At 38.6% G+C, this 23,696-nt stretch overlaps 1 protein-coding gene across 1 annotated transcript in view; it reads left to right on the top strand.

The window, feature by feature from the left end:
- The window catches only part of ITGA8 (integrin subunit alpha 8), a 196,234-nt gene extending 172,742 nt beyond the window's left edge, over nt 1-23,492 (top strand). The window contains exons 28-30 of the mRNA XM_036762194.1: nt 4,493-4,594; nt 19,167-19,289; nt 22,432-23,492. Of these exons, the coding sequence (XP_036618089.1) occupies nt 4,493-4,594; nt 19,167-19,289; nt 22,432-22,518 (312 nt within the window). The 3' untranslated portion in view covers nt 22,519-23,492. The remainder of the gene's footprint in view (nt 1-4,492; nt 4,595-19,166; nt 19,290-22,431) is intronic.
- Nucleotides 23,493-23,696: the final 204 nt, after the last annotated feature.

The raw sequence follows: 23,696 nt of genomic DNA, 5'->3' as shown, positions 1-23,696 counted from the left end.
GTGAGAAAATTCATCAAATTAAAGATGAATTCATTTGTAAAGGCAAGAAGGGGAAGAATAGGATGTATTGAGGAAGAGAAATGGGATGATGCCTCAGAAAGACTAGAAAAGCTCGGTGAAATTGAGCAATTGAAATGGCCCACGTGCTTTTTCTATAAAAAAGAATCCATCATGCACCTCACAGTGAGATTCACCTTAAAACTGTTTTTATCCTCTCCCTAGTCAAAAACTTTCAGTACATTTCATTACCAGACTCCTTTATCTGACACTGAACGCCATCTACAAGCTAGACCTCAGCTATCTTTCTACCCTGTTTCTTGCTGCCCAGGACCCCTCCCTACCATGCAAGTCAGAAGTTGAGAACATTCCCATGTGTTGCTCCTACTGCTTCCCCCACCCAAAGTGTCTTCCTTGCAAACTTTTTTTTTTGCAAGAGGCCTACAATTCCCTTCCCTGAAATGCCAATAAAGTTATAGGGTCAGGTCTATTTCAGCAGCTGCCAGATAGTAATTTGATCCAATCCAAGTAGCATTACATATGTACTACGTACTAATGTATTGTAGCAGAAAAAGAGGTTCACTTTGAGGAGGTCACTTCAAAGAGATCTAGAGTCAGGAAACCGTGAGGCGAAATTTGGGCTCTGACAACTACTAGCTGTGTGACCAGGAGAAAATCACTTGACCACTCTGAACCTCCATTTTCTCACTTATAATGCAGAAACTACTTATCTCACAAGATTGTTTTGAAAGAAGGTGCTTTGATGGATCCATGCCCTAATTCATTCACAGCAAAGATTGACCAAGCAACTGCTCATCCAGGGCAATGTACTCCCTACCTGAGAAGATACAAAGTTGAGCAATACTTAGTCTCCACCCCCAGGAAGCTTGCAATTTGTTCAGAGGGTGATAAATTTGAGGATGTAACAGTGAGTGCCCAAAGCATTTGGGAACACAGCTCTCAGTAGTAGTGAATCACTTACCACTTAAGATCCTCAGGACATTCTTTTAAATGTATCATTTGACAGAGGAGGTTTCTTTGTGATGATATGTACTTATATGGAGAGTAGTATAAGTGATCCCCTGGGAGACTTAGTGTTTGGTCTGAATGACTGAGTGGAAGCTGTCTGAGTGATTTGTCAACAGTAGTGTATAAGCAAAGAAAGTGATTAGCCACAAGTCAATATGGAAGCAGAGAAAGTGTTCCTTGTCTTGAGTGGGAGGTATAGGATCCCCAGAGAATTTCAGATGCGCCCTCCAATTAATCTGGAAGGTCTTGAGAACTAGAAGTGCTTTGCTTTTGTTTTGTATCCCTAATACTTAACACAGTGCTAAACTCAGAGTAAATGCTTAATAAAAAATAAGCATTTTAAGGTTGTTGATTTTTTGATTGCTTTAATTATGAATCAGGTGTCAGATGGGGTGGGGGGTGGAGGTTGAGATTAGGATTATGTGTGTTCACAACTGAGTGGGACTGATTCTCAGCCAGGAGTCCACAGAAAATAGGAGCAACAGTGGGCAATAAAACTGAAAATATAAGTTGGAGACAGGTTGTAAAGGAATTTGAATGCCAAAAGAAAAACTTCAGATTTTATACCATAAGCCAATAGAAGCCATCAAAGGATTTAATAGGCAAGTGACAAAATCAGACCATGAATGGATGGCATTATACAACGCAATTCTCATTTTAAAAAGACTGAAATCAGAATCCTTAGTTCCTCTACTGTGTCCGTCAGAGTAGTTTATAAGGTAATTATCTATCTATTAGAAAATGGATTGCAATTACTAAGTATATGTGAGGTAAAAATCATGAGCAGATTTGTTCAAACTCATATATTAAGAGCATGATTGAGTGACCCAATAAGATAAGTCTTGGCCAGACAGCAAACAGTCAAGAAACTGGAGATAAATTGCCAAAATGATTCCAAACCCAAAGTCATGGAATAGTGGAAATAGCACGAGATTGGGAGTTAAATTCTGGTTTTGAATTCAGGTTTGTTAACCTATGTGACATTAATCTAGTCACTGACCTTTGAGCCTCAGTTTTTTCATTTTTCAAATGTTGTATGAGATTATCTTTAAGATCATTTCCGGCTATGAATGGGGTTAATTATCCTATAAAGATAAAAGATTTAATCAAATATTCTTAACCTGGGGTAATATTTTAAATATTCAAAATATTTGTTTTCAAGCAATTTAAAATAATTGTTTTTAACATTTTTATAACTACGTTTCAGTATAATTGGTTTCTTTTGTAATGCTGCATGTTTTATTTTATGCACTTATCATTATTCCGAAGAAAGTTTCCATTGGCTTCCTCAGACTGCCAAAGGGATCCATAACACACACAAAATAAATAAATTAATAACCTTAGGGCTAAATAGTGATACTACTAGCTTGAGGGTTTGCGCAAAGAGTATTATAATGTAACCTCATGTCACAAGGCAATAAAAGAGGAAATGAGCTTAAATTATAGGAATGTTGGGGGGAATCTTTATTTAGATACTAGGAAGACATTGTGGATTATGTGGCTAATTAAACACTGAAAAAACTGTCTACATAGAAATAATGTGGGATTTCCACTGCTAGGGGTGGCTTAGGTAGATGGATGGATGGATGGATGGATGGCCTTTTTTCAGAAAGATTAAGTTTTTCCCATTTGAGAGGAATTCAGTAAGTTCCTTCTATATTTATTCTTAGAATAATAAGCACTCGCAACAATTTTATGGGGCTCAATAGTAGCTTATCTTTATCTGCTAGGAGGCTTTTATTTAAACAAACAGAAGTGGATCATTGTTTACCTATTTAAGATAAATTCAAGCATTTTCAAAGTTTCATTTAAATACAAAACCAGAATTGTGCTGTAACTAAGTAGACATTAAAGTTTCAGTTCTGGAAGCTTTTGTTCCTTACTGTATTTATTTGAAAATAATAAATTCTGCATATCTTTTTAACCTGTTTGTAACTTAGACTGATGCATCTGACTTTTCTCCACTTTCAATCAGTCTTTAAGAGCTTTTTGAATTGTTTATTTTAAATATATCAAAACAGCTGTTATTTGGAAACAAGAAATCAACCACTCCAGATAAGAGAGTTTTTTGGATTGCTGAAAACAACTGCCAACCTTTTTTATTTTAAATTTTAGCTGTTTTTAATGAAATATCTTCTTAAATAGTTTCCTGCCTTTTTATTGTACTACTTCATAGATGTAACCAGAAGGGCATTGCTTAAGTGAATGACAGTCACTGCTTTACTTGAAACTAATTCAACAAACTTAGTCAGCTATCTTTCCTCTTCATCCCAAAGTATTTGCTGTTTACATCTAATCCTTCTTGCCATTTCTAAACTCTCAATTCCTGCTACCTACCATTGGAAATCCTCACTCCTCTCTCTGAATTTCACATTTTCTTGACTTGTTTTCCTTTTTGCCTTTTGGTTCCCATGCAGCTGGAGCATGGATAATGTTCTTGTAGAGGCCTGAGAAAAGACATCCTAAGAGTAGTGTTTCCACATCTTAATGGTTACATTCTTGGCAAGCCTAAGTTAAGGAGTTCCTAAGTTATGAAAAATGGACATCAATTTCACAAAAGAGAAATTTCCTTAATAACAAAATTTCTTGGAGAACAAGGAATTGCCCATGTGGCCCCTGCTGCTGGACAACTGGGGCCATCTCTCTTTCCCAGTTTCCCAACAGATCCCAGGCCTTTTACCTGCATCATCAGCTAATCAGGGCACTCTTTTGCTAATTGGGGAACCAACCAATACGTGTATGAACTATCTACTGATCTGAGCTTTTCTGAATTGTTTTGATCCCTATTCACTGTTCAGAGATCATTAGTCACTAGAAATATTTTTTTCTACTTTTTACTTCTTACTTCAGAGCCATTCTCAATATTTGAGATTGCTTAAGAACAACACACTTAAAAAAAGTTTAAGGACAACAGATGTTTTGCTGTATCTTAAAAAAAAAACCACTTTTGTCCTACTATGTAAAAAGTTTGAAGCACTAATGAGCACACCCCTATATTCTTTTTCCAGATAATTATTTAAAAGAACTATCAACATGTCAAAATATTCTAATTGTGGGGAGGAGGTATTTTGGGAGCATCTAATGGGACAGAAACAAAGCTTGGTAAAATTATTTCATTAATAATTATGCTATTTTTATTATGGCCATCATTTTCCATTAGAGAATGCCTTATCCAAAAGAGCATAGGACTCTGAGTCGGAAGACCTGAGTTCATGTTTTCATTCAGCCACTTTACTAACCATGTAATTTGGGCAAATTACATTTTCTTTCTAAGCCTCAGTTTCCTGGTCTGTAAATGGAGTCAATAGCATACCACCCATCTCATGGGGTGGTTGTGATTACATATAACTTTGTAAATTCACAAACACAACAGAAATGTTAGGTTATGGTCATCTTGGGTGAATGCCAGTTTATACTTTGTGATTTTTATATTTTAAGCGATGTAATAACCTTTTTGTGTTTTCAGAGAAAAAATGACCCCTATTCACTTGCTTCCATTGTATCCTTTGAAGTTAAGAAGATGCCCTATAATGACCAGCCAGCACAACTCCCAGAAGGAAAAGTAGCAGTAAGTATCATCCAGAAACACTGGCTTCCACAAATGAATCAATTGCCATTTTGGTTATTCTTCTTCATGTGGTCATGATCATATGCAGGGGTCTCTTTGGATCAATCACTGCTTTCTTATTTAAGTGGAGAAATAATTACTTTTTATCTGATTTTATGAAATATCATGTAAACCTCTTCTAAAATTAATTTTCCTGGAATCCTTTCCTAATCCTGGTGTGGGAAAGACAGAACTAATATCTCCTTATAGGCTGTCTGCCTTTGAGGCAGTTATTGACTCTAAGTAGCTGGCATGTGAAGGGAGATTTGAAGTTAGGAAAATGAGTCCTGCCTCAGGCACTTTCTAGCTTTTTGTTCTTAAGTAAAAATCACTCAACCTGCTTCAGCCTCAATTTCCTCACGTGTAAAATAGCAATGACTCTACCACCTGTCTCACAGAATTGTCATGAAGACCATATGAGATAACATATGTAACGCATTTTGCAAAAGGTGAAGCACAGTATAGCTATGATTGTTTTTCCCAGCACCCCGCACATGGAAAATCCTTAATAAGCAGTTACTGGAGCTGGATTCAGAGGGCCGGGACTCGAATTCTGGGACTGAGGGGTCATTATGTGGCACAGTACATAGAGCACTGGCCCTGGAGTCAGGAGGAACTGAGTTCAACTCCAGTCTCAGATGCTTGACATTTACTAGCTGTGTGACTTTGGGTAAGTCACTTAACCCTGATTGCCTTACCCAAAAAAACAAACAAATTCTGGCACTGATGATCCCTGTGTAACCTTGATCTGAGTCACTTTCCCTTCTTGGCCATCAGATTTTTCTTTGATAAAATGAGAAAGTTGGACTGGATAATTCCATAGGTCCTCTCCAGCTCTAAAATCTTGACCTTATGAATTAAACTTTTCTGTATGATACAGTTTCATTTTAGGAAATGAGTTGGGTGTGTAGTATTGGTGATCAGATAACAATCTATATTATTCCTATAATGATAAAGTACCAAGGTTAGGATCCAGAGAGCTGAATTCTGGCCTAGTCTGGCCCATGGATTGGATGCATTACTTAAGCTTGGGATTCTCCCCTTCTGCCTTCTACCCACCTAAAGAACTTTCTTCTTCTCTTATACAAGTGTAGTACTGCTAGGAGAAGCCAACTTTGGCGTGGTGGAGGGGTCACCATTGCCAAGTCTTTTTTTTTTTCTCACAGCTGTATGGGAATGATCAGAGCCAGAGAACAGGAAAACACGGTAAGGTCCAAAAGCTTATTCTGTGGTCATCCAACAAATAAATACTTATGACCTTTGACAGGAGCTCTTACTCTTGAGCTACTGCTTTTTTGAAGGAAGAAGGTCTTAAATAGATGTAGTACTTACCAGTGGTGCGCTAAAGCTGGCTCTTACCAGGTTGGGAGAGCCAACTGTTACATTTTCAGTGTGAGCATTTACATCTCAGAAATCAGCAAATACTACAAATTATGGCTTGATTTTTTGTTGTTGTGATTGTCAAGACAAGAAAGGGATGCAGAAAATTTGGATAATGCAGATTAAACTTAACAGTGTGTCCTGCATACATTTATTTTTTTTCTAGAGAGAATGTTGTAAACATTTACAAGCACACTCTTCTTAGCCCAGTTCTGGTCTAAGGTGAGGCAGAGTAGTTTGGTGGAAAGTTTAGTGGATTAAGCTTTAGAGGCCCCAAATTCAAATCCTGCCTCTGTCATTTATTTACCTGTGTGATCTCAAATAAATCCCTTATCTGAAGTTGATGCCCATTTTTCATACTTAGGTACTCTTGAACTTGGCTTGGCCAACAGTGTAACCATTAAGATAATAAAAGACTCCTCTTAGGATGCCCGTTCACAGGCCTCTGCAAGAACATCACCAATGGGCAGAATAGGCAGAAAAAAAAATTCTTCAGGAAGACTAATCTCTCACTAGTGTCTATGAAGGAAACAGAAAGGCAAAAACAACTAGGAATTTGACAGCCCTGGGCCACCTGAGAAAACAAAGGGGACTTGCCATGTGTTTGTTCTCTAAGTGGCCATTCACTAATTGCTCCTCACAGAGAGGAGAAGAGAAATTCTCCCCATGATGAAGGTCCAATCTGCTGAACAGAATGAGGCAGGCAAATAGCTTACTTTTATAGACCATGGGAAAGAGTAGCACTGCAGAAACGAGTTTATTCTCCAGAAAAGAGTTTATTCTCCTGACTCTCAAGTTGCTAGTCATCTTGAAGGCAACCCTAACCACTGGGAATCAACCAAAGGAGTTCCCTGTGTTTTCCCAGCAAGTTGCCAGTACCCATGGCTACCTCCATGGGATGTGCCCTTCAGATGCCTGCCCTGTAATATCATCAAGCTGATTAGGAAACTCAGAATTGATCAAGGGCTCTCCAATCAACCTCACACCACCACCACACCATCCCTTACATGAAAGAAAAATCCAGAGACAAAGTAGAATTCAATTTTCTCTATGTTTTATGATAAGTCAGCTAAAGCTTGTCTGGATATATCATTTTAGATTTTTGCAAACTGGTTAAAAAATTCATCGTGGTATTTCAGGGCACATGCCCGAGCTCTTTCTTCATTTAGCTCACTTCGGTTTTTTTGCTCACAAATGCCTACTGTCTTTTGATTTATGATCAGACTAGAAAACAGAGGTGGTTTTGATTTTTAATATTGAGTATTCATTCAGAGGATTTCAAAGCCTGAGAGTTCCAAAAGACAGAAATTGCAGCTCCTTTGTTTTCGATCAGCATGTGCCCAACAACGGAAACACATGTTGCAATGATCACCGGCAATAATACTGCACCATCCGGTGGAATCATCCACAAGTGATTGCCTGCTGTTCTTACAAGTCTCAGATGGGCTCCACAATGATCAGATCAGCATCCTTCTCCCAGTCACAGCAAATACAAAGAAAAAGAAAGGGAGCTCATTATTTGATGGCAGTGATTTACTACCCAGTATCTACAAAGGTTATTGGAGCAACATTGAGGAAAAATAGTGATTTCTAGTTCCCCAATATCTGGATGGTTCATGAAGCTGTTTCCAGGCTCAAGCTGGATGTGGGTCATGTGGGAATATCCCTTCAGTGTTATGAGTTGAAAGAATTCCACTTTGAGCTAGCAAATAGAGAAAAAAAAGATCTTTGCTGCCTCTGAAAGACATTGTCATTCTGATTTTCCATACAGAACAGATTTCCAAAGAGTGAAAAAGAAGCACTCACTCTAAACTGTGTGGCGTGCACTAGGGTTGATAGGTTGAAGACAAGAGGTCCAATCCACACTCTGCCAAATGCCCTTTTGTGTGTACCCTTGGGCAAGACACTTAACCTCTTGGTCTCCTCCTTCGTAACATGTAACACTAATATTTTCTTGTCTCCCAACCCTCTGGTAAGGATTGATTGGTTAGTCTGCACTCCCTTTTCAACAGGGTCATAATTTATATATTCCTCTGTGCAACATAGGCTTTAAAATGACCCTTCATTTGCAACCATCCACTCTTTGGTTTTAGCCACTGAATCGCTCATGCAGTCTAACCTTTGTTATGGTGCTGGGTGAGAAAAGAGGATGCGGTATGCAAAGGGATTAAGTCCAACAAGTGAATCATCACAACTGACAGTAGAAATCATTCAACATTTCCTTGGGCACTCTAATCTCTGTGCTTTTGTGATTTCATCCCCTGTCACCAAAGTAGAATTCATCAGGTGACTTCAGGGAGAAGGGTTTATGTCTTTGGTAGAGTTCAAAAGCAATTACTTACACAAAAGAAACTCTTCTCTTTAAAAACTATACAATTAGAATATGGTCCCCATTATGAATCTAAGATTTTAAGCTAATCATTTTCCCCAAAATAGAGTTGGGACAGGAGGCAAACAAACATTCGCGCTGGTGTCAGAGGACCAAAGTTTAGATATCACCTCTGATCCTTACTTATCTCTAACTGTGCAATTCACCTACCAGGCTGAGCTTCAATGTGCTCATCTGGAAAGTGAGGTCATTTTTACCTCGAAATCTGTGTTCCTCTGTGTGTGTGTATGTATATATATTTATGTATATATGCATATATATATAAACATGTATATGTGTGTTCTATGTGTGTACTCATACATATGAACACATGGGACACATTTATCCATTACATTTGGAGATACCCTAGAAAAATGAAAAAAGAAAAAACCCATTGATCCAACGATGCTCTTCATATTCATGATACCTTACTTTTTGTTTTGTTTTACTTTCCTAATAATAAAAGGGGAGACTTGAGTCCATTAGGCTGTGTATGTATGTGTGTATATGTATTTATTGATATATTATATACATGTATACATGTATAATTTATATAATCTTTTATATCTATATAGATGTGTAAATATTATATACACATATATGTATACATATACATATATATGTATAGATAGCTATGACTCCCTGACCCCTACCCTTATTTCCTGTCACCAGAGAAAGCTAGAAAAAAATAAAGATGAAATATGGTATAGTGGATAGACTTTTATGCGGAGGAAGACCCAAGTTCCTGTTCTCCTCACTATCACTGGCTAGATGTGTAGCCATAGGCCAATCAGACACCATCTCTGAGCTTCAATTTCCTCAGCTATACTGTGAGAATAGTAATATCTATGGTACCCACCCTACAGGGTTGTTGTGGGGCTCAACAGTTGTTGAGTTGTGAAATATATAGATATAAATTATCTATGTGTATATATACACATGTGCACACACATATGGATATGTATATATAATCGTGTGTAAAATACATATGTATATTTGTTATGTGTGCATATTCACATATGTGCACATATATGTACAAATATGTCTGCCCACGTAATACTTTAAAAACAGAGCTTTATCCAAATCAATGTCCATTGTAGTAAGCATTTATGATCATTATCATCTTCTGGAGCTGTGGTAGAAGGCCAGGGATTCCAACTAAGAGCACTTTATAACCCTAAACTTTTACCTGGACAGTCTCCTAATCAGTCCTCCTAGATATCTCATAAGCATCTAAAGCTCAAAATATCCATAATAGAATATATTCTTTCCCCTTCAACTCATCCCTCTTCCCGATGTCTCTGCTCTAGTAAAGGGCATCATCATTCTTCCAGTTATCCAGCTTCACAGCTGCGGTGTCCTTCATCCTTCATTTTTCACTCCCTCACATCCTTCTATCCAAGTAATTGTCAAGTCTTTCTGATCCTACACCAACAACATTTCTGAGCTACGTCTCTCCACTCAAATGACCACAAAGGCTACTGCCCTCATCACTTCCCATCTAGTCTGTTGCAAAAGCCTCCTCATTGCTCTCCTTGCTCTTCAAATCATTCTCTGCAGGTGCAGATGCAAAATGTCTACTCCTAAAACAGAGTCCTGAGCGTGTCACCGTGGCTCCCTATTGCCTCTAGGATCAAATACAAATTCCTTAGTTTGCTATTTAAGTCTTTCACAATCTGACTCTAATCTTTCTTTCAATGCTGATTATACATTGCTCCTCCTCACATATTCTACATTTTACTTATCTTCACAAAGACTGTCTGTCATGACTGGAATTCTCTCCTTCTTTCCTACCATCCCTTGGAAGTTCCATTCCATGATAGTGCCTTTATGTTTTCCCATCCTCTTCCTCCTCCTCCTCCTCCTCTTCCTCTATCTCTCTCTCTTCATATATATATTATATATGTGTGTGTGTGTGGGTGTGTGCGTGTATAATATGTATATATGTAGTATTTATTTAATAGTATACATGTTATATCACTCCCTTAGAATGTAAGCTTCTTGAGGAAAAAAAACTGTTTTGGTTTTGTCTCTTTATCCCTAGGCCCCAGAATAGTACCTGGGCCAACATAGATCCTCAAAATGATTGTTGGGGAAATAAGGGGGGGGGGTGAGGGGAGAGGGAGAAAGGGCGAAAGGGAGAGGGAGAGAGGGAGAAGGAGAGAGGGAGAGGGAGAGGGAGAGGGAGGGAGGGAGGGAGAGAGAGAGAGAGAGAGAGAGAGAGAGAGAGAGAGAGAGAGAGAGAGAGAGAGAACGAGAACAAATCCTCTAGTGCATAGGCTTGGGGAAAGGATTGCATATTTTTTAAATGTAATTATTAAGGCATTTTTCAATGTTCATCTTTTTTTATGAGAACAACCCCAATTTTCCTTATATCAAGTGTCTGCTAATATCATCATCCTACCCAATATTATAGGTTGTGCTTTTGGCACTGTAACCACGATGCCTTGGCACGCTTTTTTAAGACATCCTTGTAACTCCCAATGAAGTCTGTTTATACAAGGCTTTTGTAGCACGTAAATACAAATGTCACTATTAATTATGACTACAAACACAAGGAAGCTTTTTACCTTCTATGTTGGTATTTTGTCAAAATATACAAAAACATATCGTAAATGTCTGATGATAAAATGAGGTCATAATAAAGTTTTATTTATGATCTTTTTAACCCTATTTGTTAAACAAAAAGATTTAAGGTTTGATGAAGGGGAGATTAAATGTTCATGATTTAGTAACCTTAGGAGAAAACCTAAGCTGCTTATGACTTTAGTTTTAAGGGGCAAGTAAATAGATTAAGTAAATTGTTTAGGTCTCACGCAGATTTTTTAAACAGCCCAATTTCCAGATAAGAGTAAAATAGAAAATCCGACTAGCCATTTCACTGGCAGAGTGTTCAATTTTTCCCTTAAATTTTCAACTACATCCCTTCATTGAACTTTAATTTGCCTTCATGGAACAGTTTTAACAACATGTCACCCCAGCTGGAAGTCTGCAAGTCTCTTGGAGTAGTAGTATTAGTGATGATGATGATGGTGATGATGATGATGATGATGATGATGATGGTGGTGGTGGTGGTGATGATGATGATGATGATGATGGTGGTGGCGGTGGTGATGATGGTGGTGGTGGTGGTGGTGGTGATGATGATGATGATGGTGGTGATGATGGTGGTGGTGATGATGATGGTGGTGGTGGTGGTGATGATGATGGTGGTGGTGGTGATGATGATGATGGTGGTGATGATGATGATGGTGGTGATGATGATGATGATGGCGGTGATGATGATGATGATGATTCAGAGGAGCCTTACTATCAGTCTGTCCTTTGAGTCTTTTTTAGTGCCAACATTATTGATGAATCTGCCCTATAATAACGTTCCCTTGTCACTGCAGCTAATAAATCTCACTGGACAGGATCCAAGAAAAATCTGCCTTGAATGGAATTGTACTTGATGGTGTTTTACAGCAAGGCTTCACAATAGTTTTAATCAAAATAATAAGAATTAGAAAAAGCATCAGAAAGGCCTTGGTGCTTTAAAATGAATTTTTATGAAGATGATAATACTGACCAAAAATATATTTGTTGGTCTGCAAGCATTTAGTAAGTTGTTGCTGTTGGTGGTGGTGGTGATCCAACTCTTTGTGACCCCATATGGAGTTTTCTCATCGCAGATTGGAGCAGTTTGCCATTTCCTTCTCCTGAGGCAAACAGAGTTAAGTGACTTGCCTAGGGTCACACAGTTAGTAATGTCTGAGGCTGGCTTTTAACTCAGGAAGATGAGTCTTCCTGACTCTAAGCCCTGCTCTGTATCTACTGATCCAGTTCTGGAGATACCAAGAACGACAAAAACAGCCCCTCCCCTCAAAGAGCTCACATTCTAATAGGAGATACAACATATAAATAATGAGGTACACAAAAAAGTAGAAGGACTACAATCTTCAGGCACTATTAATTAATTCTCAGAATTAGTGATTAAACCTCCATAATTACTTAGCCATTGGTCATCCCAATTAATCTCTAATGTTCTTGTCAATTATCAGGAGAGGACAAACTCTTGGTGTAGAAACCCTCTACACCAGAGCAGAAGAGAAACTTATCCATATCTCACAGCCTTAGAGAGTTCGATGGATCACTGAATGGGTAAATAATTTGCTTAGGGTAACATGTTTGTTATTCATCAGAGGAAGGGCTTGAATCTAGGTCTTCCTGATTCCAAGGTTGGCCGCTGCTCCTCTTCCCCATGCTGCCACACTTCATCATATGAAGTGAATGAAACTTCTGCTTCTAGGGAATTGTTCTGTTGGACCTGGGCAGGAAGGGCTGGGGCACGGGGCTCATTATGCACTTTCTACAGTTTCCCCAATGCCCCTGACTTTAAAAAAAGCACTTCTTTGGGGGCTCCTGTTTTTGTAGCCAGAGTAAATAACTCTTACCGTAATGATGGCTTGAGCCCTTTTCCTTTCAACATACAAGTAGGTTTCAAGGCCGCATTTCACGCAGACAGTAGAAATCAATTTCACTAAGTCCTGAACTTAATCAGTTTCCAACTGCAGATGGACTGGCAGGGTTCCATCTACTGTCCTGCCATGTGCCTCCTCCATAGTCGCAGACAGTACTCTTTCTCCAAGATTTGTCTATGACTTCCCTAGTCAAACGCTGGAGGGGAGGGGAAGGGAATAAACCTTTATATTGTGCCTAACACAACAACCCTGGGAGGTGCTGTTACTGTCTCCACTTTACAGTTGAGGAAACTGAGGCAAAAAGATTAGATGACCTGCCCAAGATCACACAGCCAGCAAGTGTCCAAGGCCAGAGTTGGTTTCAGCCCCACTTTCTTACTCCCTTTAGTGAAAATGAAAGAAAAACTCAATACTGAGTAGCTTTTTCTTTCCACAGAGAATGATACTATGTATTAGTAAAGTCAACAGACTGGCAACTACACCAAACTAGCACTCAGGGAAGTCAAGAAGCCAGTGAGGCCCCCAGGCCTCCAGTGCAATGGTGCCGGAGTTTAGAGGGAATGTTAAAAGCCTTTCATCTCCTGCACAGATGGCATATGGATTACCTCAAACTTCAGATGGCCTGAGCTGAGACCTGGGATGAGGGCACTTGAGGAGAAAAGGCTGAGGAAGAGTATCAAGCAAGGGAATGAGCTTATTCCTAGTCATCTCATTAAGACTGGGCAGCTCTGGATCTTGGTGGACTGAGAAAAGCAATAGCATTCGGAGCAGTTTAGAGAATCTGGCTCCCTAAATGACTCTAGATTAGCATGCTTTCATCTACTCCATCTTCTCTTAAGACCCTCACCTCAGCATTAGGAATACAGAGAACACTACAAAATATTTGTTTTTTCTTAACCGAACTGCAATTTCTTTGGTATCAGAAACTTCCCTGGAGGAAATTTCCTCTACCAATAAACTTCCTCTCCCTGCTTTGCATTTTATAATTTTTAAGAGTTCCCTGAGGCACCAAGATGTTAAATGCCTTGTTCAAGGTCACATGGCTAGATTGTGTCAGTGGTAGGACTAGGACTCAGCTCTTCCTGACTCCAATGACAGCTTTCTATGAGGACATACACTCTCTCTCCAAAATCTTTAGTGGCCTTTTTAAAAGAGTAGCTCTTGCTTGTCAAGTTTTAGAAACATTTCATCTGACTCTACAATCCCCAAATTGTAATGAATCCCATCAAAGTATCCAATGTTGTTCTCGTTCAGTCTTTTTTTAGTTATATCCAGCTCTTTGAGACTCCATTTGAGGTTTTCTTGGCAAAGATACTGGAGTGGTTTGCCATTTTCTTCTCCAGCTCATTTTACAGATGAGGAAACTGAGGCAAACAGGTTTAAGTGATTTGCCCAGGGTCACACAGCAAGTAAGCATCTGAGGCCAAATTTGAACAAAAGATGTCTTTCCCTACTTCAGACTGAGCTCTCTATCCACTGTTCCACCTGGCTCTCCCAAGTGTGCGATGGACTCCACTGATTCTATTATTTCACCTTTTATTAAGCAAAATAACAATTTATTTTATTTTATTTTATTTCATTGTGGATGGGTTGCTTGCTTGCTTGCTTACTAAACAGTGGCTTGAATAAGAAACAGTTCTTTCATGAGATAATTAATTAGGTAAAATTCAAAACAAGAAGAATGACCAAGTCTCTTCATTTCTCACGGCCTTAGTTTTCCTCATGTAGAATATGACAGTATTGGAGGAAATGACCTAACTGAGGTCCTTATCACCTCAAAATTTATGGTCTTACCTAGGAGAGATCAAGAATACTTATTCAATAACATTCTAACATAAACCACTCAAAGGCAAGAGCTCTTTTTCCCCCTTTATATTACTAGTGTTTGGTATCTATTAGGCATTAAATAAATGCTTGTTGAATGGAATTGAGTTAAGTTCATTCTATTAGGCCATGACACATACATAGAGAAAAGAGTAATACAAAAATGAATTAAAGAGATGCGAAGTGCCGTCAGAACTCTGCAAGACAAATGACGGGAGCAGATAAGACTGGATGGAGAAGGTGAGGTTTGGGCTGGATTTTAAAGGGTGGATACTAATTTGAGAAGGAGATAGCATATTTCAGGCAAATAAAAATTGTCTTCAAAGGCAGAGAAGTCAAGTATAGATGATGGAAAGAGTTCAATTTGGCTGTAGAATAGAGCATACATGAAGAAGAGTAGGATCTTCGATGTAGAGCCACAAAGGATTTCAAAGGCTTCTGGTCCAACACCTTTACTTTGAAGATGATTAAACTGAGACCCAGAAAAATAAAGTGAATGTATGTGATGAAGCTAGAAGGCTAGGGCAACACCAACTTCAAGAGCCTACAATGTCCACTATGTTTGTGTGTCAAAACAATTGACAGATTGAGGCCAAAATGTGTCAGAAATAAGACTACTGTAGAACCCAGGTCTACCCTGGTCTACCCAGAACCCTGATGACTTTAGGTGTCTCTAAAAATACTACCTAGTACCTTTTCTTGGGTATTTAAGAATGTAACAATTGTAGGCCTGTGTCATGAGTCATAGTCACCTAGAGACATAGGAGAAAAATAATTTTGTTAATTGCTCACACACATTCAAATTAATGACCTTGGGCTGCAGAACCTAGCTCCTTGGCAGACAACATTTGGTTCCAAGTATCTATTTTGAGACACTTAGGCATTTTCACATATAATTAGCATTCACTTGACTGGGTGGCTACTTTCCCAGGAGCGCCAAATGCTTTGTATTAAGACAAGTAGGTGATATACAAGTTCCATTTCCAAGAGCCATTGTAAAAATGATTTAATTACCAAGGAAAATTAGTAGTAAAAGAAAAAAATCAAAACAGTGAGCATATTAATAATAAAAATATACCCTTTTCAGTCTGCAAAGTACTTCACGTAATTTATCTCATTATAGCCTCACAACAATTCTGTGATGTAGAAACTTGTTTTCTTTTTTTCTATCCAAGACCAATGATTTCATTGACATGGGGAAATACCAGAGAGGAAGCTTCTTGCAAGAATGCAAATCAACTGCTCCATACTTTGGAGTTTTGGAAAGTTCTTTGAAGTGTTGAAAGTTCAAGTGACAACCAGTACGTCTTAGAGATTATAAGACTGGCCTTCCATACCCTACACCGTATGTAAGGGCATCATTATCACAGAACCACAGAATTTAAGGATAGGAAGGAATCATCCTTGGCCATTTAATCCAATCCATGAACAAAAGGAATCCTCACTATGAAATACCTATCCCTAAAAGCTTTGCTAAAACCTAGGTAAACTATATCCATTGTATTTCCCTCATCTACTAATTTAATAAACGTGTCCAAAAACAAACAAACAAAAAAAAGGTAATGAGGTTACTGTGGCACGAAATGTTCCAGCCTCTACTTGAAGAAAGACCTCCAAGAAGGGGGAATCTACCACCTCCTGGAGAAGCCTATTTTACTTAAGGGCACCTCAAATAGATAAGAAGTTTTGTTTTGTTTTCTGGGGGAAAAAAGTTCAACCTGCCTCTTTGCCATGTCTATTCATTGCTCCTGGTCCTGTCTTCTATGGACAAAAAGAACCAATCAAGTCCTTCTTCAACATAGTAGCACTTCAAAGAATTGAAGATAGTTATTTTGTTCCCCTCCCCCAGTCTTTTTTTCCCTCCAGCTCAAATATCCCTAATGTTTTATTAACTGATCCTCATATGGCATGGCCTCAAGGATCTCTCCCATCCTGGTGATCCTCCTCTGGACTCTCACCAGCTTATCAATGTCTTTATTCAACCGTGGTCCCCAGAACTGAACACAGTACTTCAGATTAGACATGTAGTAACGGTAATAGCAAAGTACAGTGAGACCATCACCTCCCTATTCCTGGAATCTATGATTCTCTTAATGCAGCCCAAGATGGCATTGGTTTTTTGGCTGCCATAACCATCCTGCTGACTCATACTGAGTTTGCAGTCAGATCTTTTTTAGAAAAGCTGCCTAACCATGCTCCTGGATCTTATCTTCACGAAGTTGATTGTTTCCTGTCCAAGCGCAAGACTTTACATTCCACCCTAATGAATTTCATATATTTAGAGTGATCCCAATATAAAGACTTTCTTATTCCTGATCTTGTTATCTAGTATAGTAGTGTCAAACTCAAATAAAAACTGGGGGAGGGAGGTAGGGAGGAAGAGACTAAACCATACATAAGGATTCTTGGCAGGCTGCATATTGACTTAAGAAAACTGCATATTAACATTATCTACATTCTTTTTTTTAAATTTTGTTAAATATTTCTCAATTACATTTTAATCTAGTTTGGGCCACACTCAGTATTGTTAGAGGCTGTAAATGCCGCCCTTGAGTCACATGTTTGATACCTCTGGTCTAATGTGTTAGCTATCCCTCCCAGCTTCGTGTCACCTGAAAATTTGGCTGTGGCATCTATGATTTTGTCCAGGTCATCGATAAAATGTTAAAGAGGACAGGGTGAAATATATATCCCACTGAAGACCTCAGTGGAGGCTTCACTGGAGGTGACATTGACCCATTAACAGCTACTCTTTGTACCCAGTCATCCAACAAATTCTGAATTGATCTGATTATACTAATCATCTAATTTAAATATCTCCATCTTCTTGACCAGAATAATATGAGAGATTTTATTAAAGGCTTTGCTAAAATCAAAGTCAGTGGTTCTTGACCTTTTGACAAGCCAGTAAAGCCTATGGGATGCCTTCTCAGAATAATTTGCAAAAAAAAAAAAAAAACAAACAAACAAAAAACATATATATGGTCTCAAAGGAAAACAATTACATGGAAACACAGTTAGCAAAATACTTTTTTAAAAAAAGTTCACAGACACCCTGAAATCTATCCACAGACCACAGGCTAAGAACACTTGTTCTAGGTAAATTATATCCCTAGCATTCTCCCCTTCTACTAGTTTAGCACTCCTATCAAAAAAGAAAATGAGATGATTCTGGCAAGATGTAATCTTGATGACATAAGGTTGGCTTTTTATAATCACTACTTCCCTGTCTAGCTGTTATCAAACATCCTTTTAACTATCTGTTCTAGAATTTTCCCAGTAATTGAAATCAAATTCACAGCCCTAAGGCCAATCTGCAAATGAAAGATCTTTCTCTGCCCATTGAATAGGCCTTAGGTGGGACTGACAAAGGGAGGCCTGATTAGAGGCAGGCCCACACCCTTTCACTAACTAGGCATGAAGCCACACACCTCACGCCCCACACACCACACCATTTTGCTAAGTAGGCTCTGAGCCTTCAGGACCCTAAATGGGATATGAGAGCTCTGAGCTTGGCATTTTGCCTTTGGGGGCACACTCATTGGAAGAGTGTTGGTGATTTGGCCAGATGAGACTCTTGGTAGCTGTTGGGGCACCCTCGGCTTTGAAAAACCAGATGCCTCTCTCTGCTAACTATGTAATTCCCTGGTCAGACAGATAGTGGCCTCTCTATTGATATCTCTTGTGTGTTTGCTCCGTTTAGATAATGTATGCTTGTAATTTCTATTTGTATTTACTCTGAAGTTCAGGGTGCTGGCTTTTCCCCCTGAACTAAGTGAATGATATATGTGTCTTTGATTAAAGTAAGATTGTTAACTCCTTAAAGTTGCATTCCTTAGAAAAGCAGATCAAAGGACCTGTGCTAGCAGCCCTTCTGTGTGCTTTTGTTGTTGTTCTTTCACCCCCACAACAGCTGCTAGCAACATTGTTGTTACAACAGCTACTAAATGTGAGAGTCAAGATTTTGACCCAGTTCTAACTGACTCATGTTCAGCCCTCTGTTCCTTTATTGTAGGATACATTGAAGGAACCCAGATGTTTTCCCAAGAAAGGCCTTTAGTCTATGTAGGATAAACTCCTTGTCATCACAAATATAGAACTAGGACCTAGCAGTCCCATTGTCCCATAAAGTCTTTGGTCCAGTTCAGAAGGAAGCGATGCTTAAAAGTGAATTGGACAGGCAGTCGTAGCCTAGTTGATTGTTCAACAATCCAAGAGACATGGGCTACTCTAGTGTTTCAATGGTGATTGATAATGACCAATTGAAAGCTTATGCTTTCCCTTAATGGGAATAACAAGGTAACCACAGTGGTTCCTGAACTGGCTTTTTACACTTCAAGGTCTTGGAAAGAACCCAGTGACCAGCTTACTTGAAGTGAATCCAGTTGTCCCACTGTTTCATTTGGACCTATAATCCTTCCCAACATTGCTGGCTGATCCCTGCTTCCTTGCATGAACTAATTTTTGAATTAAAGTTTATTTCTCTCCCTTTTCATTTCAGATTAGAACATCAGTCATCTGGGCAACTCCAAATGTCTCCTTCTCAATCCCATTATGGGTTATCATATTAGCCATACTTCTTGGCTTACTGGTCCTCACACTTTTGACCTTAGCCTTATGGAAGGTAAGTCTTTGGTTTTTTTAGTATTTTCCCCCTTTCCTCTGGTCTATAGAAGAGTGAAACTGTCAAAAGAATTTAGAAAGACAGTGACTGCTTAACATTGAATTCTTGTGATCCTCTACTCTTCAGGGAAGTACAAAAAGTGTTTATCACGTATCTTGTTAGCTTTGGAAAATTTAACATGCTTGTGGAACTGATATTTAAGGAGACTGCTGTGGTTTAGTGCCTGCTTTCATGTTGGGAATTTTGTTGTAAATGAATTGTGAGAGAACTTGGCTTCATTATCCAAGACCAGGCATCTCTTTTCTGGGGCCCTAAGAGTGATGATGTCCTAACAAAGAAGTTTTCTTGTGCAATTACCTGGGTCCTTGGGTTTTTTTGTTGACATGATCCCATCCCTAGTATTTTGAAGGTTTTAAAGCCAATTAAATAAGTGCCTTCAGTGCAAGCCAATTTGGATGTGATCCTTTGAATGTCAGTTAGGCCAACAAGGTTACAAATTTAGTAACACTCTTCTAACTGCACTGATGTTTTTTTAAAAAAAAATGTAGATACTTTTAGCTTGTGTCACTATTAAGCAATCTCAGATTTCCCTTCTTTATGTGTGTTTAATAGTGATTTATTCCAGTGGTCTACAATAGGAACTAATTTTTGGCAGGACAGCCTCCACCCATGCCAAGTTCTGTCTCGATTTACTTTCCAAAATAGAAACCCCAGCACAAACACCACTATGGTAATAACTAATGCAAAGCACATCCCAGCTGATTTCTGTCTGTTCTAGGTGCCTTACAAATACAATACATTATCTTTTAAAACAACAAACAGTATGTCAGTGGCAGGGTCTTTGCTTTATTTAGACCTAGCCAGAGGGGACAACATCCATGTCTAATCTTGATCTGAATGATGGCTTCTCTCCAGCCCAACAGAGATTGACAGGATGACTAGATTCTTCACCACTACTACCCTCTAACTACAATGACCCCTAACAAATATCTTGTGTTCGCTGTCTATGGGCAGTTCACTTCTTATTTACTGTGAACTTTTGAATTTGTCAAGAAGGGAATCCTCCCCTCCCGCCCCAAAAAAAGATTCCACCGAAGATTATAAAAAAAGAGCCATTGTCTTGATGATCAATATTTGTTTATATCTTATGTCACCCTGTAACATAAGTAGGCTATTTTCAAACCTATATAAATAGTCTTCCTATTGTGTTATATACTTAATGACAATAATGTTTTCAGAGATTGAGCATTACATTAAGGTCCTATATCAACAACCAGATAATTGACAGGAGATGGCATTTCAATTTACCCGAGAAGAAAAGAAAAAGAAAGCTCTATTTACAAGCTAAACCTGGCAAACTAGATAGATGGGGAAACAACAAACTATAAAAATTTGGATTCCCCTGAAGCTTCCTACAGAAGTGAATGTAGTCTCCTGGAAAAGGCATTAATTGGGAATTCAATGGATATAGCCACAAACCATCTCTTACCACAAGATTGATGTGTGATTCATGGTGGGAAAGGTCCAAGAGGTCTAAAGACCTGAGTTCAGATCTTACCTGGCAGGTAGTGTGAGCTTGGGCACTTGTTTTATGTTTCTGGGCTTAACTTCCCAAAAAAAAAGAAAGAAGTTTGGGCTAGATGATCACAAAGGTCTCCTCCAACACTTAAAGTCTATGGCTAAGACAACAAGCCTAAAACTTCCCTTCATACCTTGAAATATATGTTCTGTTAAATGTAGAGGGGAGAGCCTACAGCCAAGCCAAGAGCTGGTTCCAAGGGAGATTCATACTCTCTAAGCAAACAGTCGATAATCAATCATTTTTGCTCATCTTTGAGAACAAGGAGAAAATAAAATTCGTGGGGATTTTGCACTTCTCCCATAAGAATATATGGGGGTCTACATGGAGCTGAAGTAGACCTCAGAATCCAGGAGAAGGAATGAAAAACAAAGGACCCTCTACTGCTACATGTCAGTCCAAAAATGGGGGAGGGTGAGATGAAGAAGCTATTTTTTTCCACTACATTGAAAATCCAAATCTAAGAATGGGCTTCCCCTCTATTGGTAGATGGTATACAGCTCTCCAGTTGATAGCCTGGAGAAAGGAAGGAAGAGAGAAAAGAGAAGACAGGAGGGGATGAGTGGAGAACTGGCCTAATAGTCAAGCTGGTTGGTTCAAGTTGTAGCTCTGACCCATACTGACTGTGTGACCCTGGGCAAGTCACTACCTCTTAGTGCCCTCAATCAATCTCTAAGACAAGGGGTCTATGAACCCCTTAAGGGGTCCATGAATGGGTTCCATGAACTTAGATAGGAAAAAAAATTATACCTTTCTTTTTCCTAATCTCTAACTGATGTTTAGCACTTCCTTCAATTACTTAAAAGCATTATACAAAAAAAGAAGTATCCAGCACCAGACTACCAGAGGGTTTCAGGATACATAAAAATGTTAAAGAATCCCTGGTCTAAGACTAAAAGTTGCAGAAAAGATATTTGATAAAAAAGGGCAGCAAGGTGATGCAGTAGGTAGAACCCTGGTACTTAAGAAATGGTTATTATCAATTCATCTCTTTACCTACATTGGTAGAGAGAGTAACTCCCTGATTGTTTCCTATATTGATGAAATCACAGGTCTGATCTAAATATAAATTATATGTGTATGTACATATATACACATGTATATGTATGTATATGCATATCTGTATATACATGTATTAATTAAATAGCTTAAGTGAAAAGTTTTTACAAATATTCAAGGTAGTGCCAGGTAGGGTTATGCTAGTAAATATTTAACAATCAGCTCTCAAAAAAAAAACAAGACACACTTTTAAATTTAATCTGCATTATTAATATTTTTCCATCACTTTTTAAAGTCTAGATAATCAAGAAAACAATAAATCAAGCCCTGATTCGTAGCATTTGCTGATTTCTGAGGTGGAAATTTAACAATTAACAACACTAAAAATTTAACAATGACTCTTACAGAGTGGTAATAGCTGACTCCTGTAGATCCCTGCTACCAGACATTCTTTGGCATGTAGGACTCCACTTTCAATGAGGAATGCACTCTTTTTTTTTTCAGTTTAGAAAAGCCTTTGTCTATATATACAATTGTTTTTATTTTGTTATTTTTTTTTGGTAGTGTGGATTCTTTGATCGAGCAAGACCTCCCCAGGATGATATGGCTGACAGAGAGCAATTAACAAATGAGAAGGTTCCTGATGCATGAAAAAAAAAAAAGGAACACCAACTCAATTCAAAAGAAAAAGACTGAAGCCAGCTGCCATGGAACCAGTGAGCACCATGTTGATGCCATTTGAATTCCCCAGTACTTTGGGAACTCACCATGTGATGAGCATAATCCTTTTGGGAAAAGACCTTCATCGAAACAGACCCATCAATGGGGAGGGTTTTGTTGTTTTGTTCCTGATGTTCTAGATTTGTTAGATACTTAGGCCTATTCGAGATGGCTTAAATTGCTTTCTAGATAAACCCAACTTCAGTTGCAAGGATGAAATTCCTGAGTTGCTGTAGAATCTAGAAGGTGAACTAGAGCACAACCCTTTGAACACTACTGTATCAAGCAGACTATTCGACACCTCCCTATGGAAAAGAAACATTGCTTCTGAAACTATGGCTCAGGGAGACAAGCAATATGTTGTTGGTACTGTGAAAGTACTTTTTAAAGCTACAAAGAGAAACTTGTAAGTGGGGATAGTGAGTTATTTATTTTTTCCACCTCTGTAGTTTGACATCTGGAATGTCAAAGGACCCACATATCAGGATGTCATTACCCGTTTTTGAAAATCATTTGCCCAGCTCACAAAGAAGAAAAGTGCATTGTGCAAAGATGTCATTCCACAGAAATGCTTCTTTAGAGGCGTAGCAGAATGTATACAATATTTTAGAGAGAAGAGAATCAGTTCTAAGACTCAGTTGCACATTAAACTGTATCTTCTTGTACCAATCAGCATTAGTTTTTTACCCACCATCCAGAGATTCATGGCTGCCTAAACGAACATCACCAAATGCTGCATATTTTTTTTTACTTTTTTCCCTTGTGCTTTTAATTATATCAGTTCACAATATGTCATGATACTTCAAAAAACTCTCTTCATTGTGCGTGTGAGTGTGTGCTTAAGCTATATTAATACATCAAAAATTCTTTCCTTTGGTGTGGGAATTGCCTCCAACTCCTTAAATCACAACTCTGCTTTCATAGACTGTTTTCTTGAGTTACTAAGTTGAAAATGTTCCTCGTTTGATGGGCACCATCCCAATAATGAGCCTTTCCATGCTTCGTAAGGCTAGCCCTAGGATGACATCAACACCATCCTTGTCTAGGCCTGTGAACAAAGCTTTTTTAGCTTGGCTAAATCTGTCAGATCTTGAATTCTACTATTGTAG

Source organism: Trichosurus vulpecula, chromosome 5 (assembly GCF_011100635.1).
Source record: "Trichosurus vulpecula isolate mTriVul1 chromosome 5, mTriVul1.pri, whole genome shotgun sequence".
Classification (NCBI taxonomy): Eukaryota; Metazoa; Chordata; class Mammalia; order Diprotodontia; family Phalangeridae; genus Trichosurus; species Trichosurus vulpecula.
The sequence above is the reverse complement of the archived record's forward strand: the minus strand, read 5'-3'. Positions and strand labels throughout refer to the sequence as shown.